The sequence below is a fragment of the Aspergillus oryzae genome, chromosome 1, assembly GCF_000184455.2.
Source record: "Aspergillus oryzae RIB40 DNA, chromosome 1".
Classification (NCBI taxonomy): domain Eukaryota; kingdom Fungi; phylum Ascomycota; class Eurotiomycetes; order Eurotiales; family Aspergillaceae; genus Aspergillus; species Aspergillus oryzae.
Window position 1 is genome coordinate 2,141,478 of NC_036435.1, and position 16,407 is coordinate 2,157,884.

The 16,407-nt window shown below is 44.1% G+C and overlaps 2 protein-coding genes across 2 annotated transcripts; one reads left to right on the forward strand and one right to left on the reverse strand.

Annotated features, from left to right (window-relative positions):
• Positions 1-2,290: 2,290 nt before the first annotated feature.
• Positions 2,291-6,428, forward strand: AO090005001598 (uncharacterized protein; the record flags this gene model as incomplete). The annotated part of the gene is made up of 4 exons (XM_001818453.1): positions 2,291-2,581; positions 2,763-4,377; positions 4,472-4,585; positions 4,654-6,428. 4 exons carry the CDS (start codon positions 2,291-2,293, stop codon positions 6,426-6,428), a joined length of 3,795 nt encoding a protein of 1,264 aa, XP_001818505.1.
• A 2,822-nt stretch (positions 6,429-9,250) lies between these two features.
• AO090005001597 (uncharacterized protein) lies at positions 9,251-12,239 on the reverse strand (the record flags this gene model as incomplete). Its single annotated transcript, XM_023236745.1, has 2 exons — positions 9,251-9,395; positions 9,457-12,239. 2 exons carry the CDS (start codon positions 12,237-12,239, stop codon positions 9,251-9,253), a joined length of 2,928 nt encoding a protein of 975 aa, XP_023089434.1.
• Positions 12,240-16,407: the final 4,168 nt, after the last annotated feature.

A 16,407-nucleotide genomic window follows, 5' to 3' on the forward strand; every position in this document is an offset into this window, starting at 1 on the left:
TCAATGAGATGACAGCAGGGGAAGAAGGAAAGTCATGTATATATCCCAGTGCCAGGGGAATATTATTAGAAGAAGATGGAAAAGGAAACAGAAGAAGGGAAAGGGAAAGAAAAAAGGACAAGAAAATGACGACTTCCAGTTAAAAAATACAAGCTCAAGATAGAAGAAAGACGAAGCGCAAAAGGGACAATCACCCTTGTTAAATTCAATCTATCATAGGCTTAGCGTGAGCAGATATTAATCTTATTATGATCGTGTATTTTTTTCTGTTTTGCTTATTTTTAATTTTTTAATTTTACCTCCTAGCTGGCATAATAATACCGTTCGACGATACTAAGTACACAGTACTAAATTAGTAGGTACCAGTAGTATACTAGCACTCCGTACGGAGTACTCTCCTGAAAAAGATTCTTAGCGTCCCTTTGACTATCCGAAAGCGGGATAGTCGTCCTTCTCCACCCTATTCTTATTTGCTTGAAGTGATATTGCCCGATGCCCCGATTGGCGGTAGTTGAAATTTTCTCTTCATTGCAATGCCGCTTGCAGTTGAAACCTCCTCCGCACGGTTCGCAGATCCAAATTTCAGGGAACCCCTCCAACCATGTCATCTACGGAGTATGGTCAGTATCCTTTGTTAGTGGATGGAGTATCGAATTTAATGTTAATCGGTTTCTAGGATTGGAATGGAAGAGATCAAACACAACGTTAGAGTCTGGCTGTTATTCTTCCTAGGTACCGTTCTGATTAAATGGTATTGCATAATTAGTATCCGAATTTAATTAATTGAGTAATCTTATTGCGGCATCACTTGTTTCAAAGAACCAAGGGACCGGTCACCAAAGCGGATGGCTCACCTATTACCATCAATTTTGGAGCTTTAGGAGGGGGTGCGGGAAGCGATTAATTCGAACATTTCTGAAATTCAAACTATGGTTGGTTCCTGAGATCGTAAAGATCCATGATGCTAATGGAGAATCCGGACCCGTTCGAAAAGTCGTCCCCACCGAACCGCATTACAGAGTACTCCGGAGTAATAATTTGATACAGTTCCATGAGCTTTCGGATCAGTTGATCGAATTATAGATGCACCCTTTACGGAGTAAACATACTTCCTGTTCTGATTAGTACCCATGGCCAGTCTAGTAGTATTATTAGACCAATTCCTCCAATAATTACAAGGGGCACGGCAGCCTTATATAGTAACTCACCCTAAATCCTAGTTTATACATGGAAACACACAGAGACATATAACTTTTACAGCCCGTTTCTTCTTATTTCAATCAACTACCTATACACCATCAGATATACCAACATGAGTATTACCGTTGTTTCTCGGAGACAGAGAGCTTAAAGACACGCCATTTCTCTCCACTATGCTCGGTGTTTAACTAATTGGATATGCCTTTAACAGTGTCTTACTTTGAAGCCTACTACTACTGCTAAGTGCCGAAGGATAGCAGTAAGGATAATAGCCGTAGCTTCAAAGTAAGACACACTGTAAGCGAAATGTCTTTCTCATCCTTCCTCCCCCGGTGTATCAAAGTTGATATACGTCAGCTCACAACAAGCTTCTGTCTCAGGATCATTTCCTTTGAATAGCCAGCTGATGAACCCTCCGGGGCTCTGATCGCAACCTGAAGTTAACTACTTAGATGCACGTGCTCTACTATGTCACTGCATTACCCACCACATTGATACCAACGATTTTCTTACTTATACAGGCCCCCGTTCGTGTTTATACTTGCCAACTGTAAGCAATAATCTCAATGTGCCTGTAGATAAGCTTTTTCTTTCTTTCGCTTTCTGGCCTAATATTCAACCAAACCAATACACATATATGTGAAAATCTATCCAAAAGAGAAAGAACGTGGAAAGGAAAAGGAGAAATAAAGAGGGGACAAAAGAGAGAGAGAGAGAGAGAGAAAGGAGAAGGGCGTTAGTACTACTTCTATACGCTGGTACAGGTGAGGTGACATTTGCCGATCCACTGATGACAGTAGGCTTGGCATGTTTTGATGATGGCGCACTGCCTAACTCGACAAGAAGCCACTTTCAAACTACCTAACTGTCGCTTGGCAAGAAAATGCACCACCACAACCGCCCAACAATTTCCAGGAGAATATAGTTTCGTTCTAGATTATTTTAAAGCCTTCTGCATACATGGTTTTCGAGTATTCGCATTGACGCCTGGTTTCAATCCAATCACCTCAGGTGGCCATTTAAACGTCTCATCCCAACTTGGTTAGATATGCGGTGACCTCACGTCCCACTAAGAAATTACCTGTCCGCAATGGACGCCTACCCTGAGGATTATGTCGTCCACAACCTTCCTTTCGTCTTACTCTCTGGCCTTGTACCAGACTCCGAAGATGGTCTGGAATCATGCTACACTGATTATCCCCTCCTCCACGAGAAGGGCGTCCATATATACTCGGATCTTCCGCCGTTGAGCGGTTCGACTGCGGAAGAATTGCGGGAGATACTTCTGGCGGAAGATGCGTCGCGAACTCCGTGGGAAGCTAGGGAAAATACTATAGTGGGATCAGCCGGAACTGAGTATAAAATCAAGAGTGTTGGACGGGTATGTCGATGTACACTATCCCAGGAAACCGACTTCCCTCTACGTATCGGACTATTCCAGAGTCTAGTTGCCTAGCGGAGAACCTGCCCCAAGAGCCATCCCAATTTTCTCTTTCCTTCTTCTGATTCTGGCTTATCGCTTTGCTTGAAGCTAAAGGGGTGTTTTGCTAACATGTCTGCAGTCTTATAGACTCCCCCCGCGCAAAGCTGATCCCCCACCTGTATCTCCTCCCATGAGCCCCACCGGTCAGGGCAATGATATATCGCATGCGCCATACTTTGTACTTCACTCTCCAATATCTCCGCTGACGCCTAGTTCACCGATATTTTCAGATGGCTTACTCACCCCCCTATGGGTTACAAAGCACCAAAACCTTGTCCCCGCCGCTGTGATAAACTTCTTCCCCTTTTGCCTAGATCCTAATATGAGTTCCTTGCGCGACAATCAATTAAAGATCGAAATCAATGGACTAAAGAAGGACTGGTCGTCCTCAGGATATAAGACGCGGTTTATTGTTGTTCTCCTTTCGGAAGAGAGTAATGGTGCTTTCACTGAGGATGTCGATGACCGGGTGACCGGCATTCGCAGAGCGACAAATCTCGACCAAAAGTCTATCTTTCTCCTTCCACCTGATGCAACACCTGGCGAACTAAAAGAGTTTGGGAAGTCCCTCCTGACACTACTTCAACCGTCGGTGATGGAGTACTACCGGGATTTGTCTAAACACGCAAGACGGAAACGAAACCGAAGTAGTATTCCTCCCCCGACGGCCCCACCGACAACGGGGACATCTCAAACGCTGTCTCTCCAAGGCTGGAATGTCCGGTATGAATTTAAGATGGGGATCTTTGCGGAATTTAGGCAGGAGATAGATGCAGCTCTTGGGAACTATGAAAGTGCATACGAGACTTTGTTTGGGCAGGAAGTCTTCGAGAATATTGCTGGCTGGAGCCCAAGGTTTAACGATGCACGCCTTCTGGCAGATACTATAGCCATACGGATTATTCGTTGTTTGCTCTGGACGGGACAAACCGCTGCAGCCGTGCGGTCGTGGGTTGAACATCGAAGTCGCTCACAAGATATTATCAATCGGAGAGGTAAAGGCACAAGGAATTATGGATGGGAGGCTTGGGAAGCCAGATGGTCAATGGTAATGGCACAACTGATTCGTCAAGCCGAGATTCCATACTTCACCTCAGTCGGCATCACACAGGATCAGTTTAACGAACAGTACTCAATCTTCATCCCCCGTGAAAAGACGGTCCCTCCCGGAGATGTGTCGTATCCGTGGGAACAATTGCATCACGAAGGCTATTGGTTGTATCGATCAGCAAAGCATACAATGTGCCGACGTCATCTAGCAGAGCAGATTCCGGACGAAGACAGGATACCGCCTGGGCAATCTCCTGCTTCGCAGATAGCAAGCAAGTCCTACCTATATGACACATACCTGGCACCGGAGACTCATGTTGAAGCACCCCAATCAGGGGTGGCGGGATTTAATCATTCTGCCCTAATACTCACTGCATTGAATGCCGCACTAGATGAATTTTCCAAGCGTGATCAGGTGCGGAAGACCGAGTGCCTGAGGTTAGAGATAGCTGAAGAATACATGCGCGTAGGTTCCTGGACCGAAGCTTATGATATACTCCAGCCACTATGGTCTAAGATCACTTGGCGGCATTCGGGCTGGTGGCAGCTTATGGAAAAATTCGGATGGGCTTTGAGGGAGTGCGCTGTACGGGTACAAGATAGTGAAACGATTTTACGAGTGGATTGGGAGCTACTCAACAGGGGTAAGACTTCTTTCATTTATTTGCTTTGCAATATTTTTCCTCTTGTGCCTTTCAGAAGCCGGGATCTCGTTTCCTAACACTTGCCTGTTGCCAGCGTTTCAACCAAAATCCGACTGGCGATACGACATCCACAGAAGCCTTGAGGATATTACACCAGTCACACCCAAACCCTCTGTTGTTCTCAGAGCGGAGGATATTATATCGAGTGGTGAGTGTGCCTGGAGTAGATGTTTCACGATAATGACTTACGATGGCATGGTTTTTCTTTCGCACCAGTCACGGCGTCTTTTACTTTCGAGAGACCCGAGGGAAATGTTGGCGAGCCATTACATGGTCAGCTCGTCATAACATCATGCGCACAACGATCATCAAGCCCTATAAGATTTTCTGAGATCAAAATCGCTTTCGAAGGTTGCCTGCGACCAATAAAGTTGCAGTCAAACCACGTAGCTGAAACAGACGCAACGACTCCGTGCACAATATCGTCGCCGTCACTACGAGAGCCGAGTACATCAAGTGATACGGCATCTCTCCAGTCACCCACTAATTTCTTAACACCACTTATTGGAACTGCCGATCTGACCATTGGCCCTTGTCAGACAAAGGTTTTTAATGTGGCTTGTATCCCTCGAGAAGCCGGAGAGTCTCGAGTGGCCTCGATCACACTTTTGATTGAAGAAGAGAAATTCGACCTTACTTGTGCTATGACAGACTTGACCCAACGTGATTGTTTCTGGTGGAAACAAACCAAGAACTCTGTGGCTCGAAGGCGGGTAGGCAAAAATCGGGACACTGGCCGATGTAAGATAAAACCCAAACCGCCCAATATACGGATCACAACTCCCAATCTGATGGAAACCTACTACACGGATGAACGTATTGTCCTCAAGGTTGAAATTCATAACGAGGAGGATGAAGCTGCGGAAGTTACAGCCGAGGCTAGGCTTTTTGGTCGACCAGAATCGGCAGCTAAGGTCTTATGGCTTGACGAGGAAGGCTCACCGTGGATACAGGGCTCCGAGAGCAGTACCCCAGTGGAAGGCCTTTCTCATTTTATCAAGCGGCCTCTTGGGACATTGGAGACATCCTCTCACCGGCAGCTGGAAATTGTCCTCACGGATACGCGTGATGCCTCTGATTACGAGCTTGAAATATCATCTGTATATAACCTCGTATCTGATACCCAGACTCCAATCATCGCAACCTTGAGAGTGAAGATACCGATAATACGGCCGTTTGAGGCCAACTACGAATTCATGCCACGTCTCCATCCTCAACCATGGCCAGATTTCTTTACTGTCGATGATGCATTGCTTGGAAATGACTCAACCCCAAAACTCGGGGGCTTGCAGCAGCGGTGGTGCCTTAACTCAAAGGTCGTTTCTTTTGCGCTAACGCCGCTTGTTATCGAAAAAATATCACTGGTGCTAGTTGGGGTTGGTGGAGGGGCCACGTGCCATGTCGGCCCTGAAGCGATCGTTAGTCCAGGCGGACCAGAGATCTACTTGGAGGAGCTTCGCGAGTCCAGTTTTGCGGTGGATATCCACAAGACAGTTCTAGGCGACCGACGACCTACAGCTCTGAACCTCGCTCTGGAAATTCAATGGCGACGAAGCGCAACCGATGAGAGTGAATCGGCCATGAGCAGCAACGGTACGACTATATCCACACTTGCGATTCCTCGCTTTGTCGTTCCGGGGGGAGAACCACGTGTGCTTGCCTCGGCAATGACCTCCCAGATACGTTCTGGATTGATTCACTTAGACTACACCATCGAGAATCCGTCGATGCACTTCCTTACCTTTAACTTAACTATGGAGGCCAGCGAAAACTTCGCCTTTAGCGGTCCGAAAACGCTGGTCGTCCAGCTGGTGCCTTTGAGCCGACACACGGTTCGGTACAACCTACTGGCATCTAAACGGGGGCTATGGATACAGCCACAACTGGTTGTAGTGGACACATACTTCAACAAAACCCTTCGGGTGCTCCCCACAGAAGACATGCGGTCGGACAAGAAGGGGCCCTTGATATGGGTTGATGCCGATGAGTAAATTGCGGCTTTTACGATTGTCATATGTGTTTTGTTGGTGTAGGTAGCAATGATGGGTGCATGTGTCTTGTGTCTTACGTGGTGTAGATGGTATAGTTTGAGCGACCCTAGTGCGATGGATAATGAGTGTCTCTACAATAGACTCAGCTATTAGTCCTATAGCCATTGGTAGTACAAACACCACGTGGGACTAACATCGAGATTGTATGTTATTATAAATATGGGCCATATAGTTACATAAAACTGACTAGTTAATGTAATCAGTAAGCACCCTGCACACCACCCGCGTTTTCAACGCGCCTCAATTTCTTAGATAATTTAAACATTAGCTATACCACCAAAAATGCCTAAATCCTTAAAATTATGTGTTAAGTAGAAAGGCCAAATCCTATTAACTATTTCTACTTTAAAAAAGAATAAAATCAATAACTTAAAAAAAAAATAGCTAAGATATTTAATATATCTAAATCTATTCTATATAGTCGCCTTAAAAAGATTTTTTTCTTAAATAATAGACACGTTAATACTTATAAAATAACTACTAGTAAAAACAAATTACTTAAATAGTAGATTTTATTATTAGATAAATATAGAATATTTTTCTAGTCTATATATATATAAAAAATAGCTAATATTTTATTTTTAAAGTATAATATTATTTCTTTTTCTACTATTATAGAAAAGAAATAGATATATAATTTTATTAATTATATATTTAAATTTAAATTTTATTTTATATATTACTATAACTATTAATATATTAAAATAGAAGATTCTAAGATTTTAAATATTTAATTTAAATAGATAAATAAGACTATTTAAAAATATAGTATAGTATTAAATAATATTTATAATTTTAATAAAATAGGATTTATAATAAGTCTAATAATTATAATTAAAGTTATTACTAGATTTAATATATTAGAAAAACTATTTTTATTATAATTAAAAAATTAAAAATAGATTATTATTATAAAATATATTAATTTTAATAAATAGATTTTATTTTTTTATATTATTTTTAAAAATAAAATATATATAAAGTTTTAATATAAAAATAAAAATATTTTTTTTAATTAAAAAATTAAAATTAATTTTAATAATTAAATAAATAATAAAATTAATCTATATTAATTATAGAATTATTTTATATTTTATATTATTAATTAATTTATAAAAAAATATTATTTATTTATTTTAAATAATTATAATAATTATTTAATATTTTAATTTAATTAAATTTATATAAAAAATAATATTATATTAATCTATATATTTATATATATTTTTTATAAATTTTAATTATTTAATATTATTATTTTTTTACTATTAAAAATTTTATATAAAGATTTAATTAAATTTAATTATGTCAGCTGCCCTAATCCTAAAGCGGAATAGTCTTAGGGCTAGCTAGGATGAATAGAAAGATTGAATAGAATGAATGAATTGAATAACTAAATCACATAAGAAAGCTAGGGTTGACTGAGTAGTAACCCTAGGTCAGGCAGTCAGGTAGGGCTTAGGCAATCTAAGCCCTAGATTAGATAATAAAGGTAGGCAACTAGGGCTAAGGCAGTCAAAGCCCTAGGTCAGGTATGAATAGAAGAGATCAAAAGAATGAATCGATATCTGGTAATCAGATAGTTAGATGATGATCTGCTTGAAAAAATTAATTCAATTTGGCAGGGGATTGAGTGGCTTTTTATGTTGAATTTGGCTCGCTTAGGCTTACTAAATTAGGAATTCGTCTAATATTTCTGTTACGCCCGGGGCTTCGTCGTCAAGTCTGAGACCAGTTAGCGGACCACGTTTCGAGGGTTACTAACCTGAAGTCGTTCTTTGACCTCCGTCGCTGTTGGGTTGCGGTCTGGGGAAGACGGGAGTCGTTATGAGGCTTCCGTCGACACTAGACTGCCGTCGATACTAGACTGCCGTCGTCACAGGGATGCAGTCGACACAAGACTGCCGTCGATACTAGACTCGAGTCCAAAGGGCCAGGCCTATTAAGTACGTATACTTAATAGTTAGAAGAGTGCGAACGAGTTGAGACTGGTCTTGCTACTAAAGGTAACTCTGTAGTAACCATGTGTATTGATCACGAAGAACTAAACTTAAGTACATAAATGAGTGTCCTTATATATCCTTGCCCGTCGTGTCACTGCTACGACTCTTCGTGTCAGTGATACGATGTATCTTGTCAGTGCTACGAGCTTGTCGTGTCGCTGATACGTTTGGTCGTGTCACTGCTACGATGCACGTGACTTTGTTGTGGTAGCTGGTATCGGCGTCCGTAGCCCTTTCCGAATAACTACTAGATAAACGATTCGTCGGGTGCCTTCCACTCAGGAATCGGCCATCGTCATCCTATCGTTATTCTGCCTTGTGTGTCCGCCTTCGATAAGGTGCGCTAGACAAGGGTCTGTAACATCATCCCCCCTCTTTCAGGCTTTCGTCCTCGAAAGCATAAAGTTGCGGTCTTGCCCAGGTGAGAGATGCCCATCCTCAACTTTTTCTTTTACCCATGTCCTGACCATGCCTTCCAGTTCTGTCCGTAAATCCAAGCTTTACCAGCGAATCGAAGACGAGGGGTTTCAGGCGGTATTCCCTTGCGAACGTTGTATCCGCCTTCATCGTTCTTGTATTAAATCCGAAAATTCTGGTCGTTGTAGCGAGTGTGTGAAAGCGAACGGTGCCTCTTGCAAAATGTCCGAACCTTCCTTTTCTGATGCTGAGTGGAAACGGCTCGTGAAAGCCCAGAATACTATTGAGGAGGAGGAGGAGGTTATTTTGGCGAAGCTTCTTCGTTTGCGAAAACAAAAACGGTTATTGCAAAAACGTGCAGGTGATTTCATTGCGCGTGATATTAAAGAAATTGAGGAACTCGAGGAACTTGAGCGTCAAGAGCAAAAAGAGCGTGAGGCGCAGGAGAAGTTGCACCATCAGGAAACTGCGGTTTCCTGTTCCGGGGCTAGTGCGTCAAGTGGTGATGTTCAACTAGCCGCGGTTTCCGGGTTAGATCCTAGCTTGACTCAGCTGATGGATGACCCTTCCTTCTGGGTGAATTTTGATCCTTCCGCTGGTGGTACTGTCGAACCAGCTGGTGGCAGCCCGTCAAATTCTCGATAGGCTCCCATGAGTTTTCTGAGGTACTGTAACCCTTCCACTTCACCAGGTAGTGCGGTTTCCCATTGACTCGCTTATGTTTTAGTATTTTTTCGACTTCGTATTCCGTTCCTTCTTCGTCGAGTTCGATGTTTTCAGCGATTTTGGCATTTTCTGGTGCAGGTTCCAATAACGAGATATGAAACACGGGGTGTATCTTTTTCATCGAGTCTGGTAGTTTTAATCGATAGTTGACGTTGCCAATTTGTTCTTCGACTCTGAATGGTCCGATTTTCTGATGGTCGAGTTTCGAACTTGGTCTCTTCGTTTTGATATTTCTGCGGAGTAGGAATACTTTCTCCCCCTTCTTAAAGGTAGGTCCCTTTTCGTGGTGTCGGTTGTAGTACATTGCCGCGCGATGGTTAAAGAACTTGATGTCCAAGGATAATTGATTGTGCAAGCTTTTCAATCCTTCGACTGTTTCGATCGCTTCTTCTGCGACAGGTTGTTTATTTCTTGGCTCACCTGCCACTTTAGCGTGGTACCCGTGATTTGCGTAAAAGGGTGTTGTTCCTATTGTCGAATGTTCCGCGTTATTGTATGCGAACTGTGCTGTTGGTAACAGGTTTGCCCAATCATCCTGTTGATAATTGACGTAGTGTCGCAAATATTGTTCGATCGTCTGGTTTGTTCTTTCCGTCTGACCATTTCCTTGTGGGTGATATGCCGTGGTTAACTTCTGATCTATCCCCATTAGGTCTGTGAGTGATTGCCAAAACTTCGATGTGAATAACTTGTCTCGATCCGATGTGATCTTTTTTGGCATTCCATGATGAACAAAGACGTGATTGACGAGTAAGTGTGCGAGGTGCACTGCATCGAGTGTTGATTTGCTTGGTACCAAATGAATGTATTTGGTGAGTCGGTCTGTTATCACCGTTATCATGTCCCATCCTTCCGATTCAGGTAGTGGTCCCACAAAGTCGATTGTGATCCATTCCCAGGGTCTCGAAGGTGCGTCTGGTGATTGCATAAGTCCATATGGTTTGTGTCTTGCTGGCTTGTCTCTGATGCATGTTTCGCATTTGTCGATATATTTCCTGACTTGTTTTGCCATGTTTGGGAAATAGTAGTTCCTTGCGATCTGTTCCGATGTTTTCTCGACTCCAAAGTGTCCTCGTGTCGGGTTGTCATGGTGTTCCTGAATAATCATGTTCCGTAGTTTCTGAGGAACCCAAATGAGGTTTCGGTAGTATACGATTCCATCTTCGTCTTTGGTGAACAGGTCGTCGCTTGCTTCGAGTTTCTGTGTGAGTGCTTCGTCTTTTTTGTTTGCTTTCGCGATGAGGTGTCGAGTAGGGTCCTTGATTTCCACAGTTACTGCTGCGAGTGTCTGCTTATTATATCCGATCGATCCGTCCTCATGCTGTTTCAATATTGCAGTCTCGATTGTTTTTCCTTTGATCTCATGATCAGGCCTTCGGCTCAAGGCATCGGCTTGACCGTTTTCTGATCCCTTGCAGTGTTCAATCCTAAAGTCATATTGTGATAGTGTTTCAGCCCATCTCGCTTGTCTTCGTGTGAGCTCCTTCGTGGTTGTGAAGTACGTCAGGTTTTTATGATCCGATTTCACAATGATCTGGTGTTGTGCTCCTTCTAGGTAAACCCTCCATTTTTTGAACGCTGACACTATAGCCAACAATTCCTTGTCGTGGATGTCGTAGTTCAGTTCCGCTTGAACTAGTTTCCTAGATTCGAATGCTATTGGTCGTAGCTTTCCGTCTGGTCCCGCTTGTACCATTCGTGCGCCAATCGCATAGTCAGATGCGTCGGTTTCAATGATGGTCTGCTTAGCTGGATCATGCTGTGCCAAGATTGGTGCAGTGGTGATTGCTTCTTTCGCTTTGTCGAATGCGCTTTGGTGCTCGTTTGTCCATTCCCATTGCTTTGATTTCTTGAGTAAGTCAAAGAGTGGTGCTAGCCTATGCGCGTATCGATCGATGAACTTCCGATAATAGTTCAGCAATCCGATGAACTGTTGCAGTTCCTTGAGGTTGGTTGGTTCTGGCCATTCTCGGATAGCTTTCACCTTTCCTTCCTCCGCTTGTATTCCCTCGGTGGATATCCAGTGTCCTAAAAACTCGGTTTCTTGGACGTGGAATTCACATTTTTTCAATTTGAGTCGTACTTCTGCTCTCTGTAGCTTCTCCAAAACTGTTTGGACGTGTTGAACGTGTTCTTCGAGGCTGTGCGAGAAGATTAGGATGTCGTCTAGATATGCGATGACGAATACATCGAGGATTTCTCCTAGTGCTTCATTGATGAACCTCTGAAACGATGCTGGTGCGTTGGTGAGCCCAAAAGGCATAACCAAGTATTCGTAATGTCCATATTTTGTTCGAAATGCAGTTTTCCATTCTTCGCCTTCCGCGATTCTGAGGCGGTGGTATGCATCTGTAATATCGAGTTTCGTAAACCATTTTGCTCCTCTTATCTTATCTTGTATTTCTGTAATGAGCGGTAATGGGTGTCTGTCCTTGACCGTAATGTCATTCAGTGGTCGGTAGTCAATGCATAGTCGTAATTCCCCTCCCTTCTTGGGTACGAATAATACACCGTGTCCTGCTGGACTTTTCGATGGTCGAATTTGTTTCTTTTCGAGTCTGTCTTTGATGTATTCCTTCAGAGCTTGTGATTCTCTTTCCGACATTGGGTAAATTCGTTTGCATGTTACCTCCTTCCCTTCCTGAATAGGGATAGTGTGATCGTGCGGTCCGTGCTCTGGTAACTTGTTCGTTCGTGGCTGTTCGAATAGTTCTCGGAATCCCTGATACTCTTTGGGCAGGCTTGGCTGCTCCGCGGAGTTAGCCGCTAATTCCTGAGAGTCCAAAAGTGTCCAAGAGTCGCTGTCTGACTCTGACGATGTCTGATTTGTTTCTGGTGAAGAGTGCCATTCCTCTTCCGATCCGCTTTCTAGCGTCATGACTTCTAGTCGTTCCTGCTCGTTAGTGGGTGCCCATCCCATCAGTTCAGCTAACCATTCCTTTTCTGAATATCGGGTCGCTGCCATAATCATGTTCTTCGCGGAATTTCCCTTCGCGGTATTCTGATCGCGCCGTTCGATCCTTCCACTACCAGTGCACTTGCTGGTGAGGGTGCGGGTTCCATACCCCATACATGGTCCCTTTGGGCAATGGCAATTGTTCAGATGGAGCGTCCGTTGCTTCCAATCTATCGTTGGGTTATGATCTTCGAGCCATGAGATCCCTAACACCACATCGTACTTGTTCCCTAAAGGCGTGACGTCAAAGGCTATACTTTCGACGTGTTGCCCTACAGCCATAGTAACAGGTACTGTTTCGACCGAGACTTGACCAGTTCCCAGTTTCTGGCCGTCTAGTCCGAGTAAAGGTTCGACGTTCTCCTTTTGTCGTCCTTCGATCTTCATGTTTTCTCGATATCTTGGTGACATGAAGTTGTTCGTTGCGCCTGAGTCTATCATCGCTCGCGCTGGTTTTCCGTTGATAGCGATGGTCGTGGTGATGTGTCTTCCTTGCCTGGTCGCGGCAAGTGTTCCTCGATTTGCATCGTTCTGTGGCCAAAAACGTGCTATCTGTTTCCAGATACGGTGGTGTGTGCAGCTGTCATCAAAGCACACTACCCAAGGGTAACGATTATGCATTGGTTCTGTCGCGTAATGGCAACATTCGCATTCCCTCAACCAATGATGCGTTCCTTCGTGTCCCCTTTTTGCTCTATCTGGGTTGATGAGTTCGAGTTCCCCGTAATACTCGAATCTGTCTGCGCCACATATTTCGCATACGATTGGATGCTTGTTACACTGCTGACAATGCTCGTCCCAATTTTCGATGTTCGAGTCCCAGCATTCGTGATTCCAATGTGGGCATTGCTCCAATAACATCCTAAGTGGCCGTGAGAATCTCCTAGGATTCCGTATAATTTCGTCGATTACGTTGTTGGTCCAATTGGTAAGGGTCTCTTGCCTTCGCGGTGGCTCAACCTCGATTTGCTGCGTTTGATATGGCCTCGATGCTGGCGCCCTTCGCCTTGGTGACACCACTTCCTGCAGTGTGTCGATGAGTGCCATAACTCGTCGGTGTGCATTCTCGTCTTCATCTTGGGGATTTTCTGGCGTCTCGGGTACCTCAAGGAGTCCCTCCATGTTGGGATCATGGCCAATCCATTGAGTACCGTACTCTTCGTTCAAGGGATCGATTTCAACCAAAACTCGATTTGATTGGTCGATGCTTGAAACAGGCTCGTTGTATTGATCGGTATTATCAGGGCCGTCCACCCTATGAGTCAGCGCGTACCTTACGCGTCTTCTGATTGGTTCCATGATAGCCTCATACTGTGATTCGCTGTTGACTTGTCCAAGTCTGTCGGTTTCATCGTTTGCATGGTCGGCTAATTCGTCAATTTCGTGTTCGTTAAGTTGACCGTACCATTGTTCTGTGGCCTCCTGTAGGTTACTCCAATCCTGGTCGATGCGTGGCCATATGGTCTGATTGGTATGAGTGGTAAGCCAATCCAGTGTGATCCAGTCGTCGTCATTTGGTTCGTTTTCTCGATATCGTTCTGTCTCTCTTGCCGACAAATCCATGTTGGCATTGAGCTGTATGGCTTCGATTTCTTCACCGATCTCATCCATGATTGGACTCTTGATTCCGGTGGTGCAGTAAGCTCCCCTAGCCTGGTCGTGTGGCTTATCGGCTTCCGCATTGGCGTTGAGTTGCGCGAACCTTGCCTTCCTTGGTGGTTCTGCTTCGTCTTCCGTAGCATTCATTTGCTGAGGTTTTCGATTTGACTGATGACTATTTCTTTTCTGTCGACAGTCCTTCGACATGTGTCCTGCTTTTCCGCAGTTGTAACAAAGTTTTTCGCGTTTTCGACGCTCTCGTTCCTTTTGGGAGATGCCTCTCGATTGGCTCTGTCCCTCAGTGGCGTCTAACTCCATGGGTTTCAATCCGTAAGGGTCGTTGTGCTTGGCGCCTGTGCGTTCTCGCTGATCGTTCGATTTGTACTGTCCCTTCGGTCGGTGACTGCCTTTTCTCCAGGCTTCGTTATCCCGTTTTTCCATGAGTCGTTCGTGGTAGCGATTATCCACCTTAACGGCAAAGTCGATTGCCTCGTTAAGTGTTGCTGGTCTATCGATCCGTGCGAACTCATCCTTTACGTGTCCTTTGAGACCGCTGATGAAGGTTGACACATAGACCTTTTCGTTCCAGTCCATCCTGGATATGATCTGCTGAAATTCTGCCGCATAGGTTGATGCACTGCCTCGCTGATATAGCTGCTTTAGTTTGCGTTCTGCTACCGCTTCGGCATCGACATCCCCGAAAGTTCGTTCAAGATGTTTGCGCAGATTTCCCGAGTCGGTGAACAACTCTCTTGTGGTGTTTGACCAATTGTCTGGCACGACTTCGTAATATTCTCGGATATACGGTTCGAACCAGTTCCATGCTGCTCCACGTAAGTGAGTGGATATGAAGATGACCTTGTCAGCTTCGTCGATGAGGTTTTTCCTATTCGCGTGAATGTGCATATTCATCTGCGTCAGAAATGCTTGCAATTTTGAGCGAGTTCCGTCAAAAGGCTCGGCTTTTGGCAGTTTCACTTTTCCGATTGCGTCCTTAGGTGCTGATGCCCCAACCTGAGCATCAAGTTGAGCAATGTGATCCTGTTGCTCACTTCGGATTCGTTCAGCTTCTCCGAGCTGTACTTTGAGATTTTCGATTTCCTGATTCTTCTCCTTGGCGTTGTTGACAAGCTGAGTAATCATGTTCTTCATTTGCTTCAGCTGTTCTTTCACGGTCGTTTCGCTCTCGGAATCAGTTTCTGCCGGTGGAGTGTTCTTGACCGGAGTCTTCTTGCTGCTGGATGACTGAGAAGACATGTTTGTCGATGTTTTAAGTCCAAACGTGGTTCAACTCGTATAGACTGGTGATCAATGTGTTACGCCCGGGGCTTCGTCGTCAAGTCTGAGACCAGTTAGCGGACCACGTTTCGAGGGTTACTAACCTGAAGTCGTTCTTTGACCTCCGTCGCTGTTGGGTTGCGGTCTGGGGAAGACGGGAGTCGTTATGAGGCTTCCGTCGACACTAGACTGCCGTCGATACTAGACTGCCGTCGTCACAGGGATGCAGTCGACACAAGACTGCCGTCGATACTAGACTCGAGTCCAAAGGGCCAGGCCTATTAAGTACGTATACTTAATAGTTAGAAGAGTGCGAACGAGTTGAGACTGGTCTTGCTACTAAAGGTAACTCTGTAGTAACCATGTGTATTGATCACGAAGAACTAAACTTAAGTACATAAATGAGTGTCCTTATATATCCTTGCCCGTCGTGTCACTGCTACGACTCTTCGTGTCAGTGATACGATGTATCTTGTCAGTGCTACGAGCTTGTCGTGTCGCTGATACGTTTGGTCGTGTCACTGCTACGATGCACGTGACTTTGTTGTGGTAGCTGGTATCGGCGTCCGTAGCCCTTTCCGAATAACTACTAGATAAACGATTCGTCGGGTGCCTTCCACTCAGGAATCGGCCATCGTCATCCTATCGTTATTCTGCCTTGTGTGTCCGCCTTCGATAAGGTGCGCTAGACAAGGGTCTGTAACAATTTCCTTATTTAGTACTCGCCTAATATTTCCTAATTAGGATGTAGTCGCTTAATATTACCTAGTTAGGATTTTTCGTCTAATTTCTCCTAGATAGGTAATATTCTAGAAAGATTCTAGGTTATTACCTAAAAGGGAAATATTCTAGAATAATTCTAGAATATTTAAGAAAATTTCCTAAATAGGAAATATATCTCTGACAAATTATATTAATAAAATTAAATTTTTAAAGATTT